At 64.1% G+C, this 20,868-nt stretch overlaps 1 protein-coding gene and 1 long non-coding RNA gene across 10 annotated transcripts in view; one reads left to right on the plus strand and one right to left on the minus strand.

The window, feature by feature from the left end:
* Positions 1 to 19,020, plus strand: part of RAI1 (retinoic acid induced 1) — a 104,135-nt gene extending 85,115 nt beyond the window's left edge. For 2 of the 6 annotated variants that reach the window (XM_089900190.1, XM_089900191.1), the window contains 2 exons: positions 6,219 to 11,724; positions 15,398 to 17,746. In XM_089900190.1, coding sequence (XP_089756316.1) covers positions 6,235 to 11,724; positions 15,398 to 15,817 — 5,910 coding nt within the window. In that variant the 5' untranslated portion in view covers positions 6,219 to 6,234 and the 3' untranslated portion in view covers positions 15,818 to 17,746. Of the gene's footprint in view, positions 1 to 3,408; positions 5,700 to 6,218; positions 11,725 to 15,397; positions 17,749 to 18,577; positions 18,868 to 18,888 lie in introns of those variants that run through there. The other 4 variants (XM_022560883.3, XM_022560879.3, XM_022560882.3 and 1 more) reach the window with 4 other exon arrangements.
* Positions 209 to 18,948, minus strand: LOC111167735 (uncharacterized). 4 transcript variants are annotated; one of them, XR_016388822.1, is made up of 4 exons: positions 15,603 to 18,948; positions 15,374 to 15,438; positions 5,547 to 5,649; positions 209 to 4,656 (listed from the first exon to the last, which is right to left on the minus strand). It is a non-coding gene; the product is annotated as an uncharacterized LOC111167735 (long non-coding RNA). The 4 variants fall into 4 exon arrangements; XR_016388821.1 differs by lacking the exons at positions 15,374 to 15,438; positions 15,603 to 18,948 and adding exons at positions 12,011 to 12,085; positions 13,058 to 15,360; XR_016388819.1 differs by lacking the exons at positions 15,374 to 15,438; positions 15,603 to 18,948 and adding an exon at positions 12,011 to 15,360.
* Positions 19,021 to 20,868: the final 1,848 nt, after the last annotated feature.

Below are 20,868 nucleotides of genomic sequence, written 5' to 3' on the forward strand. Positions count from 1 at the left end.
CAATCAGCTGGAGCACTTTACCTCCTTTCTCACCCTTCACGGGGCCGTTACCTGCCAGGCCCGAGGGAGATCTTGTCAAGTGACTGAGGAGGAGCTGTGGCCACAAGCCCCTCACCCCCACCCAAATGTGCTCTGCACCTCCACTCGACCTTGTTCTGGGTATTTTCATAATGTGACGTTTTATTTATTTATTTTTCAACAATTAGACTTTGGATTTTATTTATTTATTGGCTGCACCGTGCAGCATGGAGGATCTTAGTTCCCCGACCACGGATCGAACCTGTGCTCCCTGCAGTGGAAGCGTGGAGTCTTAACCACTAGACCACCAGGGAAGTCCCACGTGACATTTTTATTTATTTGTTTATTTTTGGCTGCATTGGGTCTTCGCTGCTGTGCGCGGGCTCTCTCTAGTTGCGGCGCACAGGCTTCTCATTGCAGTGGCTTCTCTTGTTGCAGAGCAGGGGCTCTAGGCGCGCGGGCTTCAGGACTTGTGGCTCACGGGCTCTAGAAAGCAGGCTCAGTAGTTGTGGCGCACGGGCTTAGCTGCTCTGCGGCATGTGGGATCTTCCCGGACCAGGGATCGAACCCATGTCCCCTGCATTGGCAGGCGGATTCTTAACCACTGCGCCACCAGGGAAGTCCCCCATGTGACATTTTAAACAATATACATTCAACAAACAGTTATTGTTCAGGGACTTGGGGATATGGCTGTGAACAAAACAGGCAAAATCCCTGCTCTTGTGGAACTTACTTTCTAAAGAGGAGAGGCAGTAATAAAGCCAGCCAGCCAGCCATATGACTTGTTACCTTGGAGAAGTGGGGGGGTGGCGGGGGGGTGGTGGAGTGCGGGTCTCAAACAGTGGTTAGGGTCGGCCACCTGAGGTGACGTGAGCAAAGGCTTGGAGCCCAGGGAGCCAGAGGAGCCACGTGGTACCTGAGAATTGTATTCCCAGCAGAGGAAAAGGCGGTGTAAAGGCCCTGAGGCTCAGGAAGGTGCCACACTGACCACCAGCTGGGCACCTTGGTACGTCCTCTTCCCCGGGAAGTCACGGTGGGTGGGGCACGTGGGGTGTCCAGGCCAAGACGGGGCTGAGAGGTTAGGCTCTCTCCTTGCCTTCTCTGCCTCCCCTGAAAACCAGCAAACAGATCCTCTGTCACCTGCACTGTGCAGTCACCCGCGAGACCAGCGGGGCATGGGGCAGCTGGGCAGCCCCCCATGCCAGCCTCTGGACCAGCTCTTTCACCTTGAAACTGGGAGCCACTGACCCCATCCCTCTTAGCTGTCTGCATCCAGCACCAGCCCCATTTTCTTTTCCTCATTTGACAGAGTTGGGGAGTGGTGGATAAAATGATGTAAAAGCAACCACTGTCCACAAGAGACTAATGGGTGTGGAGCCGATAGCAGGGTGGGCCCCCCACCCGCCAGCCTCCCCCGGAGGGCTCGTGAGTGCCAACAGCTCGGCTGCGCCGAATCCTTGCTGCCCTACACCTCACGGCGGGGAGGGGTCCGGCTAGCCATCTGCCCTCACCCCCTGGGCCGTGGGCCCCTCCGGCTCAGCTGACCCTCACATCCCAGAAACTGCACTGTGGGGCAGGAGTGAGGCGGCCGGGCTGAGAGCTCCACAGGCGGCACCCGGATGGTGCCCAGGACGGCGGTGATGCCCGGGGCGGGGCAGCGCGTCCTCCTGGTGGGTTGACCCTGAGGGGAGGCTCTCTTTCTGGGGGCTTAGTAGGTCTTGGCTGTCTCCGCCGCTGGGTCTTTGGAAGAGGCAGCGTTGGTGGGCTTCGAGGGGAAGCTTTCCCGACCCCTGGAGAGACCAGAAGCCTCTGCCCCCCCATTCACACATCCTCCAAAGAGCCCCGGACCTCCCCCTGCCCCGCGGTCCTTAGCCTCAGCTAAGGAGCTCGGCTGTCTTCCTGCTTCTCCCCCTCTCACCCCATAACTTGTCTGAACATTCAGGACCTCTGGCCCTGCAGAGAGGGGTGTGCTAGATCCTTGTGGGGTTCTCCCGTGGGTGCCCGTGAACGAGGATGGTTGTTGCCCACAGAGGGTGGTCTTGAGAGGCCGTACTTTGGGGTGGGGGCTGCCTTGTTCTCTGGGATTCCTTATGCCCGGGATGGGCCCGGCCCCCTCTGCCCCATGCTGACCTCTCCTGGTGCCTGGCCCAAGGACCCTCCCTACCTGTCCCAGAGGCCTGGGGGCCCTGGGCTCTCTTGTCTTGGGGAGTCCTTGGAAACACCCCTTCCCCCCACTTAGGCCAGGCTCTTGGGATTCAAAATAGCAGTCGGCCTGACTAATGATCGATCATTTTCATCAAGGTGTCCTATTTAGTATTCATCACCCACAGCACATGGGGAGGCACAAGGTGGTCCCACCATTCCGTTCCTCCTGGGACACCCCCATCCCCGGCCTCCTGACTCAGGTAACTTTCCCCTCCTTCCTCGTTCCCAGGCCTTGAGTGGGTTGGGTTTTAAAGTTTTTTCCCTGCAGCTGCAAATCAGAAAACCAGGTCATAAAAGAACCTTGGGTGAGTGAGTGGGATGGCCCCAGGGCCCCCGCTGGGGAACAGAAGCTTCCTCCTCGCCCCTCCCTCCCAGGTCCCTGCGGGAGCTACAGCAGCTCCGGCCCACGCTGGGCCCACTTCCCTGACCGGGGCCTGACCCTGGGGGCTAGAGAGGCCGTGGGCCCAGTGAGTTGTCTCTGAGGCTGCCCAGGGTACAGCAGGCAGCCAGGGGCCGCCACTGCCCACTAGTAGATTCCCTACAGTTGGGTGAGGCCCGACCCGGCTTCTGGGGCCACGCAGGTTGCAGAGGGGACCTGGGCACCCCCCTTTCCTTATCGTGCTCCAAGGGGCCTTCCTCTAAGCTGGGAATTCTTGGCGAGGGCCGTCCATGCCGCTGCGGCATCCATCACGAGGAACTGCCCTGTGGGTGGCTCACACTCAGGTCCTCGCCCCTCTGAGCCTCCCCTTTCTCTGTAAAAGGGCAGAACAGTCAAAGCAGTGAGTGTGCAGACACGGGGTGGGCAGGCACCGCGGGCAAGGCTGCCCCTGCCCCCCACCCCAGCGGGTCCCGCAGTGCCTGTGCGGGGACCGCAGAGCCGTGCTCTTTGCCTGAAAACACGGCTGAGCCCTGGTTGCCCGGCTGCCGAAGGCCTTCGGGGGCTGATGGCCTCGTGCCTGGGGCCTGAGGGTGTCTGCGGGGCTCGTCACGCCCCCTTTCACGGCGTGGGGAGCAGGGAGACCCGTCGCTGAGCTAGAGGAGTCCCGGGGCACGGGGTGGGCCCTGCGGCCTGGCCCAGCTTTGCGCTGTTTCTGCCTGGACCAGGGGCCTGGGCAGGCCGGCTCGCAGGAGTCGCCACAGAAGCCACTGGCGGATCTGGAGCTCAGGACTGACTTCCTCCTCCCTTCCTTCTTTCCTCTTTTTCCTTCTTCCTTCTCTCCCAGTTTGGCTAGAACCTGAGATGTGGCTTTGACCAAGTGTCTGGGGGGAGGGGGAGGGGGAGGGGGAGGCGGGTCTGGACCAGGAGTCGTCCTGTGAAGGTATGTTACTGGGTGCCCTCCCCTGACCCCCACCCCTTCTCCGCAGAACAGAGGCCAGACCCCCAGCCTGCACCCCTCCGCTGCCATCTCTCCTCCCGGGTTCAGAGGTCGCCATCTCTCTGCCCAGCGAACCTCTTTCCGCCCCCTCCTGATGCCGCCCACCCCAGCTCTCAGCCTGCCTCTCTCCCGCCTGTCCTTTTCTAGTGCTCTTGAAAACTCATAATCATAATAATTAATAACAACAGAGCCTGTGGCAGGCCTGAGGCAGCTCTTAAAGAGGACGAGCCCCATTTTCTCCTGGCAGAGCTGGCGGGGGCCGGGGACCTGGTGGCTCTGAGAGGTGGCCTTTGTTCCTGCACCCCTCCCCTCCCTGGGCCTGGGGTTGGAGGTGGTGCTGGGGAGGCAGTTTTGCCTGCCTTCTCCACCAGCCACTGGGCTTCGCGTATTTTAATTGAACTGTCTTGTCTTAGAGATAGATGCTTTCACCGCGTCCAGCTGCTCCTGTGCGTTGGAAAACCCGCTGTAATACGGCTCTGCGAAATTAAAAGACGCAGCAGCTGGACTGATTAAACAGGGAAGGGGACACTGGCCAGAGCACTCTTTTAAAATAACGTTTCTGGTAACGCATTTGTAGAGAATGCGAAAAAATATTAAAAAAAAAAAAAAAAGCTGTAGAAATGTTAACGATATCCACAAGACGCTCAGCGGGAAATGAGAGCGATCTGGGTAATAAAAGCCGAAATGTAATTTGTGCGGATATACGACGCGCAGCCTTCAGAGTGGGCCTCGGTTTGCGAATTCCGGGCTCATGAGCGAGGCCAGGGAGGGCAGAGCACGGGGACTGCAGAGGACACCCTGAGCAGAGGCCGCCACCTGCCAGCTCAGGCCTGGGCCAGAGGGAGTGCCCGTGTGCACTGCCCAAGGGCAGAAGGAGCCTCCTCCCGGCACCCCCCCCTCCCGGAGCCCCGTGGGGGAGGTGCGGGGCTGCCCACCTGGCAGGGAGCCGCCCTGGAACCAAGGCTGGGTCACAGCAGGCACCTCCTGTCGTGTTTGATTGCAGCTGCCAGGATGGACTAAACTGGGTCAGAAGGGGGTCTCCTCCGTGTCGGGGCGCCTGTGATGAGCCAGGGAGAGTACATGGCATGGGGCTGTGACCCGTCCTGTGGGCAGGGGCCGAGCCCTCTCCAGGGTCATGGGTTTCAGTCCCTGAGTCCGAGCAGCCGACTGCCAAGGACAGGGAGGTTGGCCTGGGCTGTGCTGACAGGGCTCCTGGGGTCGCCCGGCCACCCCAGGCTTGACCCCTCCCTGGTCAGCACCCCGCCCCACCCCCCGGCCACCGCATGAGGAGAGCATGGAGGTGGGATCTGGGTGAAGAAGGGGTGAGCTGCACCTCTTGGGGGAGCCCCTCCCTCCACGTGTGCCTGTCCCCCACCCCGTTCTCTGTGCTCCCCCCGCAGAGCCCTGGAGGCTCGTAGCCCATGGCGAGCCACCCCTCCCTCTTTGGGGTTGGGAACGGGCACTGCGAGGTTCCCTGTGCCCTCCTGGGGGCCTGGGCTGTGCAGGCGAGCATGGTGTGCGTAAACACCGTGCCCAGGGACGCAGGCTACCGCCAGCCCTCGCCATCAGGACTCCTGAGCCTGGGGCATCCTTACTCCTTCCTCCCTCCTCCGAGGGTCTTGGGTGGCGGCAGGACCACCATTAGCCTGGACGCTGCAGCTGGCCTGTGACGTGAATCCAGTTGTTCTGCCCTGAAGGCCCCCCCACCCCCACTCCAGGGTCACTTCCTGACCCCCCGGGGGGATCCTGCTTTGGGGCAGGTCGGACCCTGTGCGCGCCGGCCCCTAAAATCATAAACAGATGGGCTCTCGGCCTGGCCCTGACCCCGTGCAGGCCCCGCCCACCCAGGAGGCCCAGGGCTGCCTCTCACGTGGAGGTGCCTCTCACGTGGAGGTGCCTCTCACGTGGAGGGACCGCAGCCCTGGGCCGCGTAATCTGTTTACGTACCTACGGTATGAAAAACAGGAGGCAGGTGCCGCCGTCCTGCGTTCCTGGGAGTCGAGGAGGGGACATTTTATGCCTGCAGTGGCTCGGCAGCCCCAATCAGCGTCTGCTGGAAGGAACAGACAGATTCCAGATGGCATGGCAGTGATGGAGGAGGTGTGTGTGTGTGTGTGTGCGCGCGCGCGTGTGCGGGTGTGTGCGCGCCAGGCCTTGCTGAGTGGCTTCTGGGGCAGGAGCAAGCTGTCCCCAGCCCCCCCCCCCCACACGCTGGGTCACGCCTGAACACTGCTGCACTGGGGCTAGCTTACCGGATCCAGCAGCCCCAGGGGGCAGGGGAGCGGGAATTGCCCTGCTAAATGATTCTGGAAGGGCTGTGGGGGAGGGAGGGGGAGCTGGCTGGGGGAGGGGGCAGCTCCCCAGTGACCTGGCGCTGGGCAGCCGGGTCGCACCTCCCTCCTCGGTGGCCTCCCTGTACCCATCTCTGTCGGAGCGGGAATTACAGAGCACACGTCTCTGACACAGAAGTTGTCAATATGTGCACAGCTGGTGGGGAGGCTGCGGGAGAGGGCAGGGCCGGGAGGGGGGCCGGCTCTCCGAGGGAGAGGAAATGGCTGGTCTGAATCGCTCTCCCTCTGCCCCTCCCCGCCCTCCCTCTCGCCCTTTCTCTTTTCACAGATAACCAGCCCGAGTCATGCAGTCTTTTCGAGAAAGGTGTGGTTTCCATGGCAAACAACAGACCTACCAGCAGACCTCACAGGAGACATCGCGCCTGGAGAATTACCGGCAGCAGCCGAGTCAGGCTGGGCTGAGCTGCGACCGGCAGCGTATGCTGACCAAGGACTATTACGGCCCGCAGCCCTTCCCCAGCTACGAGGGCGGCGCCGGCACGCCCGCCACGGCGGCGCGCGCCAGCAAAGGCCTGTCCTCTCCGCAGGCCCCGCAGGGGAGGCCGTCCTTCGCGGGCTACGCCGTCCAGGACGGCAGCCCCTACCCCGGCCGCTACTCGGGGGAGGAGGGCCTGCAGGCCTGGGGGGCGCCGCAGCCACCACCCCCGCAGCCGCAACCCCTGCCAGGGGCGGTGGGCAAATATGACGAGAACCTGATGAAAAAGACAGCAGCGCCCCCCGCCCGGCAGTACCCAGAGCAGGGCGCCCAGCTGCCCTTTCGGACTCACACCCTCCACGTCCCGCAGCAGCCCCCGCAGCCCCTGGCTTACCCCAAGCTCCAAAGGCAGAAGCCCCAGAACGACCTCGCCTCGCCCCTGCCCTTCCCCCCGGGCAGCCACTTCCCCCAGCAGTCCCAGTCCTTCCCCGTCTCCTCCACCTACTCCTCCACCGGCCAGGGCGGCGGGCAGGGGGCCCACTCCTACAAGAGCTGCACGGCCCCGTCCACCCAGCCCCACGACAGGCCGCTGACCGCCAACGCCGGCCTGGCCCCAGGCCAGCGGGTCCCGAGCCTTCACGCCTACCAGCCTGGGCGCCTCAGCTACGAGCCACAGAAGCAGCAGCAGCAGCAAGCCCTCCAGAGCCGCCACCACGCCCAGGAAACCCTCCACTACCAGAACCTCACCAAGTACCAACACTACGGGCAGCAAGGCCCAGGCTACTGCCAGCCGGACGCGGCCGTCAGGACCCCGGAGCAGTACTACCAGACCTTCAGCCCCGGCTCCAGCCACTCGCCCGCTCGCTCCGTGGGCCGCTCCCCTTCCTACAGCTCCACCCCGTCGCCGCTGATGCCCAACCTGGAGAGCTTTCCCTACAACCAGCAGCCACTGGGCCCTGGAGCCTTCCCCGCCAGTCTCGCGGACCACAGCCACTTCCTGCCCCTGCTCAACCCCTCCCCGACGGACGCCGCGGGCTCCGTGGATGCCCAGGCCGCCAACTGCAAGGCCCTGCAGAAGGACAAGCTTCCCGAGAGCCTGCTGTCAGACCTGAGCCTGCACAGCCTCACGGCGCTGACCTCGCAGGTGGAGAACATCTCCACCACCGTACAGCAGTTGCTGCTCTCCAAGGCGGCCCTGCCCCAGAAGAAGGGCGCCAAGAGCCTGGCGGCCCGGACCCCGGAGCAGCACAAGAGCCGGCACTGCAGCCCCGAGGGCAGCGGCTACTCAGCCGAGCCGGCAGGCACGCCGCTGTCGGAGCCGCTGAGCAGCACGCCACAGTCCACGCACGCCGAGCCGCCCGAGGCCGACTACCTGAGCGGCTCCGAGGACCCGCTGGAGCGCAGCTTCCTCTACTGCAGCCAGGCCCGCGGCAGCCCCGCCAGGGTCCACGGCAGCTCCAAGGCCAAGCCCGAGTCCGTGTCCACCTGCTCCGTGACTTCACCCGACGACATGTCCACCAAGTCCGATGACTCCTTCCAGAGCCTGCACGGCAGCCTGCCGCTCGACAGCTTCTCCAAGCTCGTGGCTGGCGAGCGGGACTGCCCGCGCCTGCTGCTCAGCGCCCTGGCGCAGGAGGACCTGGCCTCCGAGATCCTGGGGCTGCAGGAGGCCATCAGCGAGAAGGCCGACAAGGTCTGGGCCGAGGCGCCCGGCCTGGCCAAGGACACCGGCAAGCCGCCCTTCTCGCTGGAGAACCACAGCGCCTGCTTGGACCCCGTGGCCAAGGGTGCGTGGCCGCGGCCGGGGGAGCAGGACGCCCTGCCCGAGGCCCTGCAGCTGGAGAAGGGCGGCGGCACCAAGGACTTCGGCCCGGGGCTGTTCGAAGATCCCTCCGTGGGCTTCGCCACCCCTGACCCCAAGAAGACAACTGGTCCCCTCTCCTTTGGTGCCAAGCCCACGCTGGGGGCCGCCGCCTCGGACCCCGCCACGGCGGCTTTCGACTGCTTCCCAGACACGACTGCCGCCAGCTCAGCGGACGGCGCCAACCCCTTCGCCTGGCCCGAGGAGAACCTGGGGGACGCCTGTCCCCGGTGGGGACTGCACCCCGGCGAGCTCGCCAAGGGCCTGGAGCAGGGCGGGAAGGCCGCCGACAGCGTCGGCCAGGAGGACGCCCGCGAGGCTTCGGCCTGCCTGGGCTTCCAGGAGGAGCAGCCCTCGGGGGAGAAGGCCGTGGTGCCCCGGGACTCCCAGCAGGAGGAGGGGGGCGGGGTGAAGGAGGAGGCGGGTGGGCTGCTGCAGTGTCCCGAGGTGGGCAAGGCCGACCGGTGGCTGGAGGACAGCCGGCACTGCTGCTCCGCCGCTGACTTCGGAGACCTCCCGCTGCTGCCGCCCGCCGGCAGGAAGGGGGACTTGGAGGCGGAAGAGTACTCGTCTCTGTGCGAGCTCCTGGGCAGCCCCGAGCAGAGGCCGGGCCTGCAGGACCCGCTGTCGCCCAAGGCCCCGCTGCTGTGTGGCAAGGAGGAGGTGGAGGAGGTGCTGGACCCCAAGGCCGGCTGGGGCTCCCCGTGTGCCCTGTCTGGCGAGTCCGTCATCTTGCTGGGCCCCACCGTGGGCACCGAGTCCAAGGTGCAGAGCTGGTTCGAGTCCTCCCTCTCCCACATGAAGCCAGGGGAAGAGGGGCCCGAGGGGACGCTGGCCCCAGGGGATTCTACCGCCCTGGCCCCGGAAGCCTCCCTGACCCAGAAGCCGAACAAGCCCGCTGTGCCCGAGGCGCCCATCGCCAAGAAGGAGCCTGTGCCTCGTGGCAAAAGCTTACGGAGCCGGCGGGTGCACCGGGGGCTGCCCGAGGCCGAGGATTCCCCGTGCAGGGCCCCGGCGCTGCCCAAAGACCTGCTGCTCCCTGAATCGTGCACGGGGCCCCCCCAGGGACAGATGGAAGGCGCGGGGGCCCCAGGCCGGGGGACCTCGGAAGGGCTCCCCAGGATGTGCACCCGCTCCTTCACGGCCCTGAGTGAGCCCCGCACACCCGGACCCCCGGGCCTGCCCACCACCCCTGCCCCCCCAGACAAGCTGGGGGGTAAGCAGCGAGCTGCCTTCAAGTCGGGCAAGCGGGTGGGGAAGCCCTCCCCCAAAGCCGCATCCAGCCCCAGCAACCCGGCCGCCCTGCCCGTGGCCTCCGACAGCAGCCCCATGGGCTCCAAGACCAAGGAGACAGACTCGCCGGATGCACCAGGCAAAGACCAGCGCTCCATGATCCTCCGGTCCCGCACCAGGACCCAGGAGGCCTTCCACTGCAAGCGGCGACGGGCCTCGGAGAGCCGGCTCCCCAACTGCCGCGCCGCCAAGAAGCTCCTCGCCAACAACCACCTGCCCGCCACGTTCAAGGTCGCCGGTAGCCCCCAGAAGGAGGGCAGGGCGGGCCAACGGGCAAGGGTCCCCAAGCCTGGTACAGGCGGCAAGCTCTCCGATCGGCCCCTCCACACCCTCAAGAGGAAGTCGGCCTTCATGGCACCTGTCCCCACCAAGAAGCGCAACCTGGTCTTACGCAGCGGCAGCACCAGCGGGGACACGAAGGAGGAGGGGGCCGAGGGCCCTCCTACCCTCTTCAAGAGGATGACGTCTCCCAAGAAGGCCAAGCCCGCCAAGGGCAACAGTGAGCCCACGGCAAAGCCGCCGCCCCCGGAGACCCCTGACGCCAGCCTGAAGCTGGCCTCACGGGCGTCCATCCAGGGGGCCATGAAGACCAAGGTGCTGCCCCCCCGGAAAGGCCGGGGCCTGAAGTTGGAGGCCATCGTGCAGAAGATCACCTCACCCAGCCTGAAAAAGTTCGCGTGCAGAGCACCAGGGGCCCCTCCCGGGAATCCTCTGAGCCCATCCCTCCCCGAGAAGGACCGCGGGCTCAAGAGCGCAGGGGGCAGCCCGCTGGGGGCAGAAGAAGGTCTCTTAAACGTGAGCACTGGGCAGAAGTTCCCAGCAGCCTTGGGGGCCGATCCGTTATGCAGAAATCCGACCAACAGATCCTTAAAAGGCAAACTCGTGAACAATAAGAAACTGTCCTCGACCGACGGTTTCAAAACTGAGGCCTTCACATCCCCAGAGGCCCTACTGCCCGGGGGTACTGCCCTGGCACCTAAGAAGAGAAGCCGGAAAGGCAGGGCTGGAGTCCTCGGACTCCCCAAAGGCTCCCTGGAGAAGAGACCTCATCTCGGTCCAGCTCTGCTCCTGACGGCCAGCAGCACGCAGGGGGGTAGCGAGGACAGCTCTGGCGGAGGAGGCAAGAAGCCAAAGATGGAGGAGCTGGGGCTGGCCTCCCAGCCCCCTGAGGGCCGGCCCTGCCAGCCGCAGGTGAGGGCACAGAAGCAGCCTGGCCACGCCAACTACAGCAGCTATTCCAAGCGGAAGCGCCTGACGCGGGGCCGGGCCAAGAACGCCGCCACCTCACCCTGTAAGGGGCGTGCCAAGCGGCGGCGACAGCAGCAGGTGCTGCCCCTGGATCCCGCGGAGCCTGAAATCCGCCTCAAATACATTTCCTCCTGCAAGCGGCTGCGAGCAGACAGCCGCACCCCCGCCTTCTCGCCCTTCGTGCGGGTGGAGAAGCGGGATGCGTTCACCACCGTATGTACTGTAGTCAACTCCCCCGGAGACGAGCCCAAGCCCCACAGGAAGCCTTCCTCCTCTTCATCCTCTTGCTCCTTCTCCTTGGACGCGGCCGGGGCCTCCCTAGCCACGCTCCCTGGAGGCTCCATCCTGCAGCCTCGGCCCTCCCTGCCCCTCTCCTCCACCATGCATCTGGGGCCCGTGGTCTCCAAGGCCCTGAGTACCTCTTGCCTTGTTTGCTGCCTCTGCCAAAACCCAGCCAACTTCAAGGACCTCGGGGACCTCTGTGGGCCCTACTACCCTGGACACTGCCTCCCCAAAAAGAAGCCAAAACTCAAGGAGAAGGTGCGGCCAGAGAGCACCTGCGAGGAGGCCTCGCTGCCTCTTGAGAGGACACTCAAAGGCCTCGAGTGCCCAGCTGCCGCTGCCGCCGCCACCGCCACCACCACCGGGAAGCCCCCCAGGCCTGACGGCCCAGCCGATCCAGCCAAGCAGGGCTCTCTGCGCACCAGCGCCCGGGGCCTGTCCCGGCGGCTGCAGAGTTGCTACTGCTGTGACGGTCGGGGGGAAGGTGGTGAAGAGACAGCCCCAGCTGACAGGAGCCGCAAGCACGAGTGCAGCAAGGAGCCGCCGGCAGAGCCTGGCGGGGACGCACAGGAGCACTGGGTGCACGAGGCCTGCGCCGTGTGGACGGGCGGGGTCTACCTGGTGGCCGGGAAGCTCTTTGGGCTGCAGGAGGCCATGAAGGTGGCCATGGACATGGTAAGAGGCCAGCCCAGCCGGTGGGGACCTCAGGTTCTGCAGGCAGGCAGGCCATCTCTCTAATGCTACAGTCTGGCCCAAACACACCACAATCAGAAATGAATACGTGGGGAGCCTAGCTGGAACATGGAGGCACACTCCAGGTTGAGGCAGGACACATCTGCCCAGCCCTGCCCCAGACCTCCCACTGTGGCCCCTTACTGCCTGCTGCTCAGCCCTGTACCCACCACACACGCACTCGGCCCCTTCCGGCTGCAGCACGCCCCCGCCCAAGCCCCCTGCTCACCTCATCAGCCGAGATGCTCAGGCCCCAGAACTGCACGTCAGGGGGTTGCCTCCGTGGCCTCAGGGGCAGCGGGACCTGCGGGGGAAGAGCCTCTCCAGCACCAGGTGGCTGGATTGTGAGCCCTTAGGGGCAGGGTGGTCCAGGAACCTTTCCTGCGAGGCCCTAAAACGTCCCCTGAGGAACTGCAGTCGCCGAGGACTTGGTTTCGGTCCCAGCGCTGCCCCTCGCTGTGTGTCTCCAAGAATATAACCTAACCTCTCTGTGCCTCCGTTTCCTTATCTCTAAAGTGGGCATGATAGTCCCCTGTGGAGGGACCCTGAGGATTGAGTTCACACCCATAAAGCTATTACAGCCATACCTGGCCCGTCCACGTGCTCCGTGACTATCGCCTGGGGCCAGTGACAGTGGCAGCCACCTGGATGACACTAGCATGTTGTCTCAGCAGTGTGACCATTACTCCGATCACGGAGGGGACCCCCGATCCCTTCACTCCCGGGGATGGGGTGGGACTCGGCACTCTCCTGCAGCCCGTGCTCCTGCCCCCCTCCCCAGCCCTCGGGCCCCCACTGCCCTGTGCCCACCCCACCTGCACACCTGTTCCCTCTGGGTACCCCCACCCCTGGCACCAGCCACGCGGACAGCCCTATGCTGGGCAGGGGGGCGCTACTGGGCTGCCCACACCTCCCTGTTTCCGGCGCCTGACCCTCTCCGTGCGGGGTCCTCCAGCCCGACAGCAGCCCCAAGACCCGGAGCCCTCACCCTTCCTGCCTCCGGTCTCCTCTCCTCCCCTCCCTCCTGTGTGTCTGCTTCTCTCCCTCCTCACTGCCTCCTTTCCAGCGGCCCTGAAATAGGTTCAGGTGTCTCCCACCATTAAAAGATAATACCAAACGCTCAGATCACCAGGCCAGCTAGCGGCCACCTGTGGCCTCCTGAAAGCCTCCCCGGCTTGCTCCGCCCCACTAGGCTGCACTGCTTCTGCACCTTGTCCAAGCACAGAAGCCAACCCCCCCTTTCCCAGGTCACCTGTTCCAGGCGCTTTGGTCTCACCTCACTGCACCAACCTCTTGTTGGCCTGGGGAGGAAGCCGGGGGGCTGAGTGGCCTTGCGGTTTCCTGGCGTCATACGACTGTTACGTCACGGAGCTGGAGCTTGGCCCAGTTGCCCCATCTCTGCCCGCTGTGCCATCCTCCAAAAATGGTCCAGCGGCCTCCCACCCTGGGAGCATCCCTGGGAAGGTCAGAACAGGGGTGGTCACCAGCCGCCTTGCCAGAGAGGTGGTCCCGGGCCAGGTGGAGCTCATTAAACCAGCGCCCGCACCTGGAGGACACCCTGCCTGCAAAGACGGGCGGGGCCTGGGGTTTCCCAGGTCATGGTTCAGCCCCCTGACCACTGACAAGCCCAGACCTCCGTGGTAGCGCGCAGCCTTGGAGTCAGGCAGACCCCGGTTCCAATCCCAGCTCTGCCCCAAGAGCCAGTTCTGTAACCCCAGCAAGTCACCATCCTCTGTGAGCCTCGGGGCGCCAAAGCCCGTCAGCAGGGTGGGGCTGCGGGGACAGCCGGACCCCGGCCTTCACACCCGTCAGCACCCTGGCTCTGCGGGAACAGAACTTCTGCACAGGCCCGGGGGCACCCCTCTTCCTTCTGTGTCCCTTTCTGGGGGCCCCTACACACCTACCCGCCCTGAGCTGTGCCCACCTCCAGGGACCTCAGTTTCCTCGTCTGCCCAGAGGCTGCCTCTCCCCACAAACTCCCAGGCCCCCCATCACCCACCCAGGGGAACAGCTCAGAACGTGGGCGCCGGGGTCGGAAGGGCCCAAGGCCTCTCCGTATCTCCATTTCTCCACATCTAAAATGCCTGTCTCAAGGGTTTGGGGGCCTCAGTGCAGGTGGGGTGGCGTGAGGCCGTCACCAGAGGAGCCCACTGTCGCTGTTTAGCCATCAAGGGCCACTTGGGCCCGGTCTGGGGGCCCACTCCTGCTCCATCACACCTTTGCCACAAAGTCCTAGGAGGCTCAGTCCTGACCAGAAGGAGACTGCCATCCTGAGGGAATGGATATTCCAGACCGACCCCCAGCCTCCACTCTAGCTCCCCACCCCAGCTCGGCTCCAGAACACACATTCCCAGGCACTTCTCAGGCTAGGTCCAGGAAGGGCGTGAGAAGACTCATTCCTGGCCTCCCATCTGCTGGGGGTGGGGTCCCCATCAGTCCCTGGCATGGGAAGGAGCCCACCCCTGCCCCCCACCCCGAGCAGTGAGGCACCGTGACCGCCAGCCTGTGCTCCAGCGGGGTTGCTGGGCTCAAAGCCTGTCCAGCTGCTCTTGAGCTGTGTGCCCTTGGGCAAGTTACTCGGCTTTTCTGAGCTCTCATCCCTCACCTGTATAAAATAAAGTGATGCTGATGCCATCGGGGTGTTCTCAGGAGGCGGCCTCCACGTGTGCCTGGTGTGTCATGAACTGCAGTTACTGGTTTCAGTGGCTTAGCCTCCGCGCGGGGGCCTGCCCCCCCCCCCAAACCTCACCCCCCTGCTACACAGGGGGTCTGCAGGATCTGGGGACCAGCCTGTCCCTCCCCAGGCCTCAGGTTTTGCTTCCAAGGGGCTTCCTGGCATCGCCATCCTGTCCTGGCACGTCCCCCTGCAGGCAGCTGGGCCCAACCTGGGGCAGCTCCCAAGCTCAGACCACGGTTTTGGCTTTTGAGAGGCCGAGTGGGCCAGTTGCCGTGCCGGCCGGCATAGGGTTTACATGAGCCCCGCGTTCAGGCAGTGGCTGTTTCCTCCTCATGGGTCCTGGGCAGGGTGAGCGGCCTCTCTTGAGTAGAGCACCGACTCTGGGTCCAGTGCTTGTTCTGACCCCGGAAAGGGTAGGAAACGATACTTATCACCTCCGCCTGGAGTGGGGGCCTCAGCTTCACTGTCTGTGAAGTGGCGTCCATGAAGCTGCCCACCCGGAGGCTGTGGGGAGGAGCTGGCAGGCGACGGCACAGCCGGGCGGTGACTGGCCCTGTGCGTTGTCATCCACTGGGCACACGGAGTTGCTCATTTAATCTTCACGACTGTCCCATAAGGCAGGCGCTATCCCCCCCCACCCCGTATGGAAGAGGCGAGAGGAGCGGAGTTGCTTGGCTGAGGTCACGCGGTGCACAGTGGCTGAGCCGGGGCTCGCCCGGGCCTGCGGGATGCCGAGGCTTATCCACAAGATGGTTGCTTTCCCGCCCTGAGAGCTCCCCCCGCCCAAGGTGCCAGGCCAGCGGCTGCCACAAAACCAACCCTGTGGATGTCCATTCTGAGCCTCCCTCCAAGCTGCCTTTCCAGGGCCCCCTGGGAGGAAGGGGTGGGGGCCGGGCCCCTCGGCTGCAGACTCACCTGTCTTCCCTCTCTCCTCGCCAGACTTGTTCCAGCTGCCAAGAAGCCGGGGCCACCATCGGGTGCTGCCACAAAGGATGCATCCACACCTACCATTACCCATGTGCCAGCGATGCGGGTAAGAGCCAGCCCAAGGGGACCGAAGGTCAGGGGACACAGGCACAGCTCCTCGAACTGACCCCACTTGACCCGTCGGCTTCCCTCTTCTCCTGCCCCAGCAATTCTTTACCTTCTCGTGTCTCTCGGCTGGGCCCTGTGCTGGGCAGTGCTGCTGACAAGGAGACACGTCAGTCCCCAGCCACCTGCTGGAGGAGTGCCCAGAAGCACAAACTACGAAGTGGAAAGCTGTATGTGAGCTGCCATTGCCGAGGGGTGCCTACAGCTCGGGAGGGTCTCAGGCCTCCAAGAGCAGGGCTACTGGGCTGGGCCTTGGAAAAAGGCTGAATAGGAGTTCACTGGGTTGGAGAAAAAGGAGAAAAGATAGTTCAGTAACAAAAATTGAGTGAGATGGAAAGAGAGGAAGTTCAAGACAGACTCCCCCTGGCTCCACGGCACAGCTGTGGAAGGTTTAAGCAGGACGGTGGGCCCTGGAGTCAGGACCAGGCTCCCCTGCACCTGCCCCATTCTCTCCACTCCCTAGCTCACTTGACCCGCGGGCATTTATCGAGCACCTATCATCACCAGGCAGGTGGCATACTGATGGCCTGGGTAAGAGAGCCCGGAGCCCCCAGTCCTGGTGGCATGCTTCAGGTGTGGACTGGGTGAGTCCACCGATGTCTCTGCACTCGGTTCCCATCTGTAAAGCTGAGGTTAGAGTCATTTCTTCTTTCTGCAGCTGTCTGGAGCAGGGAGGGAGATCACAAGCACGACCCAGAAAGGGCAGCCCCGGTCCGATTTGGGGGCCAGCCCCCGCAATCTCTGTCCCCCGCCCCCTGCTGCCCTGGAAGAGGGTGAGGTTATCGTGACCCTGTCGCACGACGGCAGGGCAGAGGCATCTCCTGGCAGGACCCTCGCTGCTCCCACAGCCCAGGGACCCCTCTTCCCACCTGAATGCCACTTCCTGGCATCAGCCCGCACCGAGCCGCCCCCAGGAGCACACACGGGACTGAGCGGTGACGGTTCCTTGGTGAGGGCTGAGGCGCTAGCACCTCAGGAAGGGAACGCGCTGGAGCAGGACATGGGGCCGCTCTGGCTCCACACCCTGCCCTGAGGGCCGTGGGAACCAGATTGTAATGTGGACTCCGAGCCCGGGCCTGACCTCCAGGAACAGGTGCCGCGGGCTGCAGCTCTCCTCTCGCAGTGATTAGGTTTGCGCCTGCGCTCTGCCAGCCCCGTGCCAGGCCTTGCACTGTCTCCAGCGGCACCTTCAAAGACAGGCTGTCTTACCCGTGGCCACAGCACTGCAGGAACAGGACCAGGGGGTGACTCACTGTCTGGCCGGCTCCACATCCTGTGCACTGTCCTCTCCGGTGTTCCAGCTTCCCAGCCTCCTTGGGGGCTCATGTCTCAGTGGGACAGACAGGAAAACCGTGATCCTTGCCTAAAGTTACGGAGACCAGACAAGGAGAGACTGTGCTGAGAGATCCATCCTGAGTTGGGAGGGAATCCAGGAGGGCTTCTAGGAGGAGGTGACATTGGAGCCAGTCCTCAAGAGGTCAAGGGAGGTGGGCAGGAGCTGGCTTGTGGTGGGACATATATACCAGGCTTGGAGCGATACAAACTGTTTCCAGTGATGTCTTTGAGGGATTCCCCATCTAGTAGAGCTCTCTAGAGCTGCAGGGGGCAGATGAGATGCTGGCCTGAGCAGACCTGTGACGGAGCCCTGCATTCCGGAGAGAGGGGCTGCAGGTGCAGATGGAGCCTGCGCCTCAGAGGCTTTGCAAGCACAGGAAGCAGGGCCATGCTGGGAGGAGGGGGGAGAGGGAGGTGGCCAGTGTCCCCAGGTCAGTGAGCAGGCCCGAGGCAGGGCAGGCTGTGCCACTGGTGTATCAGCCACCGGACCTTCCAGGCCCAGCCTCCAGCACATCTCAGGAGGGGGTGTGTGGGCAGGCGGGCCCTGCCGCATGCCAGATTGAGCTCACCCAGGTGGCCGTAGTCAGCACGCAGCTCAGCTGAGGCTGGTGGACCCAGATGAGCTGGGGCCCCAGCTGGGCCAGCTCCTCTCTGCTCTGCATGGCCTCCCCGCTCCACCAGGCCCAGCTGGGCAGCCCCCTCTCTCCTTCACAGAGGGGCTGTGCAAGGCCGGGTGTGGGGGGCGGTTAATCCTCACACGTGCAGCTCCCTTTGGGGTTGAACTTGAGGCATCTGCCTAAGGGTTGGAGAGTTTGGCAGAGCCCAGAAGGGGTGGTGTGAGGGAGGGGCATGGAGGGGGTACAGTGGCCAGAGAAGGGGGCAGGACTAGTGAGCCTAGCAGCCAGAGGGGAGGGGGACCTGGCTCCAGGCAGCAGGGGGGCGCGGGGGGCACCCAGGGAGTGAGCTGGGCAGGCAGGAGCCCCCCAGCAGTTACCCAGCCCCTGGTCAGCACCTTGCACCTGCCCGACCCGGGTCTGGAAGTACGGTCCTCCGTGGGGCTCTCCAGGGGTCTGGGCCAGACCCTCAGACCGCGGGGCACCAGAGCTGCCCAGGCCCACTGACCCTGCGCCCTTTGTTAGGCAGCCCACATTGGAGCTAGCAGAGCGAGCACCAGGCCCCAGGCCACTTTGTCAGCTGGGCCCTGGCTCCCCAAGTGCAGACACCAGGAAAGGGGCTGGGGATGGGTGACTGGCCCTCCTCCCCACGTCCAGAGTGGCTGCTGGGGGCGGCCGAGCATGATGCTTCTGGAAGTGCCACCCCCAGTCCCAGTTGGTCAACACACGTTCACTGAGCACCCCCTGGGTGTCAAGGCCTACCTAGGGGCTGGGCCCGGACCACCAGGAGGGAGTGACCAGTATGGCCCAGCAAAGCACAGCGGGGGAGGGGGAGGGGGAGAGCGGGGAGGCCTCCCCATGACAAAAGGGGGTTCCAGAGGGAGGGGAAAGGAGAGTAAAGGACAGATAGGCCAGCGGGGCTGGAGGGCTGACGGAGTTCGGATTGGGTCGGATTTCAAGCAGAGGCTGACTTACTCTTTGAAAAAAAACCCTGCAGCTGAGGGCGTCCGGGGCGGTGGGCCCCCCTCCCGGCCGGACAAGACGCCGTTCTGACCGCACGAACTTCTCTTGCTCACAGGTTGCATATTCATCGAAGAGAACTTTTCTTTGCAATGCCCCAAACATAAGGTGGGTGACCGCGAGCCTCCCCTGGAGGGGCCCAGGCTGGAGAGGAGCCCCGGCGCGGGAACGCCGGCTCCGGGCGGACCAGGCGGGGGCGGATCAGCACGGGTGGGCCCCGGGCCACTTATACAGCCCGCACGTGCGGGAGGCGGGGCCAGCCCAGGGCGGGGCGGGGCGCGGGGACTGGCCTACGGGCGGGTCTGGAGGAGTTGACTGCTCGGCAGGTGCCCCGCAGTCAGCAACTAGCCGCGCGTCTCTTCCCCGCAGAGGCTGCCATTGTAATCCACCCCCGGCCGGAGGAGCCGCCGGATCCCGCCCGCCCGCCCGCCCGCCCGCCGACGCCGCCGACGCCGCCGACGCCGAGGAGAAGAGCCGCCGGCGCAGCCCCCGCGCCTTTGCGCTGCTTCCGGCGCGGGTCCAGAGCCGATCCTTGATCCGGAACCCGGATCTTGGATCTGGCCTCCTCGGGCGGAAACTAGTGGTCCCCGGTCGGGAAGAAAACAGGTTCCGGATCCGTCTGCTCCCGGAACCGGACGGCACAGGGCCTTCTCGCCCCCATCCCCCGGCCAGGCTTGGAGAAGGGGAGCCCGCGGAGCGGCCAGACTCCTTGGAACACCCGGGCTCTGGCGTGGGTGGGAGGCCTTTAGCCTGGGGATACGCTTCTCCCCCTGGAAGTTTCAGGACGACGTGGCACACATTCTACGTGGGTCGGTAGTGGCACGCAGCTGGGCACCCTGGGAGTGGGGTGGGGTCTGAAGAGGCCGAGGCTGGCTTCCCTCCAGGACGTGTCTCCTGGAACGAGGCTGGGGGCGGGGGGAGCCGAAGCCCGTCCGGCGCAGGAGGGGCCGGAGGCTGTGTGCCCTTCCTTCCCAGCCTTGGCCAAAACCTTCGTGCGGGTCGGGAGGGCCGGGGGCCTGGGGCCCGTGCTCAGGGGATGCGGGCTCCCCGGGCGTGGGCCGGACTGGCTCCCGCTGGCTTCTGCTCGTCTCCCTTCCAGTCCGCCCCGTCCCCGGAGCCCAGCCTGGGAGCGCAAAACTAAAAGTCGCGACCAGAGTGCACCCCCGGCAGACGCATGACCGACCCTCTGCACGACCACCGTCTCCGGGGGCCGCAGCGCCACTCGCACGGGAGCGGAGACAGCGCTAGATCCATGTACACACCTGTGTGCCCCTCTATATATATGTCACATAGAATGTATATATGTTGGGAACATGCTCGCTTCTCCCGTGTGTCGCTGCCGTGCGTCGTGTGCCCCTCAGCACGGGGCCCTTGCTGGGAAGGGGGGCTCCGGCGCTGCCTCCTTCCCCAAGCAGCCACCACCGCCCGGGCCAGTGCCCGCCAGTTCGTCCGCCTGTCTGTCCGTGTCCTCAGCTCTGTCCACGCTTCGATAGGCCTGATGCAGCCCCAGCCCGGGGCCGCCCTAGAAACTTCCTGTACATATGACTGTAAAACGGTGAACGTGTGTATTCTACCCGGCCTCGTTACATAGTGTATATATATGTATACTATACATATATATAATATATACGAAGATGTAAATGTTAACACTAGTGTTCTTATTAGTATATTGCTTCACACTGAAGACTGTGTGTATCGAGCTGTTTCTAAAAGATGTTTATTTTCCTTAAGAGTAAAAAAAAACAGTCATTGCATTCAGAAAAAAAAAAAGTCAATAAAGATACAACGATTGTTTTGGAATTCTGCAGCCCGTGGATTCTGACCAGATTTTGCTGGGAGAGGGGCCAGGCTCTGGGGGAGAGGTTGGAATGGAGGGGAGGGGAGGGGAGGGCTCTGGGGACCTTACTGCAGGTTCAGGAAAGAAGCCCTTGCTGCCCAGCCACACCCACGTGACCTCCGGGAAGGGGACAGGGGTCAGGCAGGTGAGACTGACACCCAGACACACAGGGAGACCCAGGTTGTAGCTCCTGCTGTCACAACAGATCCCCAAAGACATGGAGCTGTCCTCCCATGTCATCCCGGGACCTGAAGGGGGCAGAAGCTGGGAGAGGAGGCAAGGAGGCACAGCTGAGACCATATGAGCCCTAAGGGTTAGGAGATGATATAGCCCAAACGTGCGGCCCCGTGATCAGTGGGACCCAAGTCAGCTGGAGAGAATAAAGCTGGGCCTCCCAAACCGAAGGGCAGGTAGGGATGGGAAGCATTTGCCTGGGTGCTGGGGGAACGGATGGCTCAAAGGATCCCCTCTGGTTAGCACACACACCTCTCCCCAAAGGAGCAAAACCCAGA

The sequence above is a fragment of the Delphinapterus leucas genome, chromosome 19 (assembly GCF_059928025.1).
Source record: "Delphinapterus leucas isolate spDelLeu-1000000601 "Yukka" chromosome 19, BTC_Dleu_Yukka2, whole genome shotgun sequence".
Classification (NCBI taxonomy): Eukaryota; Metazoa; Chordata; class Mammalia; order Artiodactyla; family Monodontidae; genus Delphinapterus; species Delphinapterus leucas.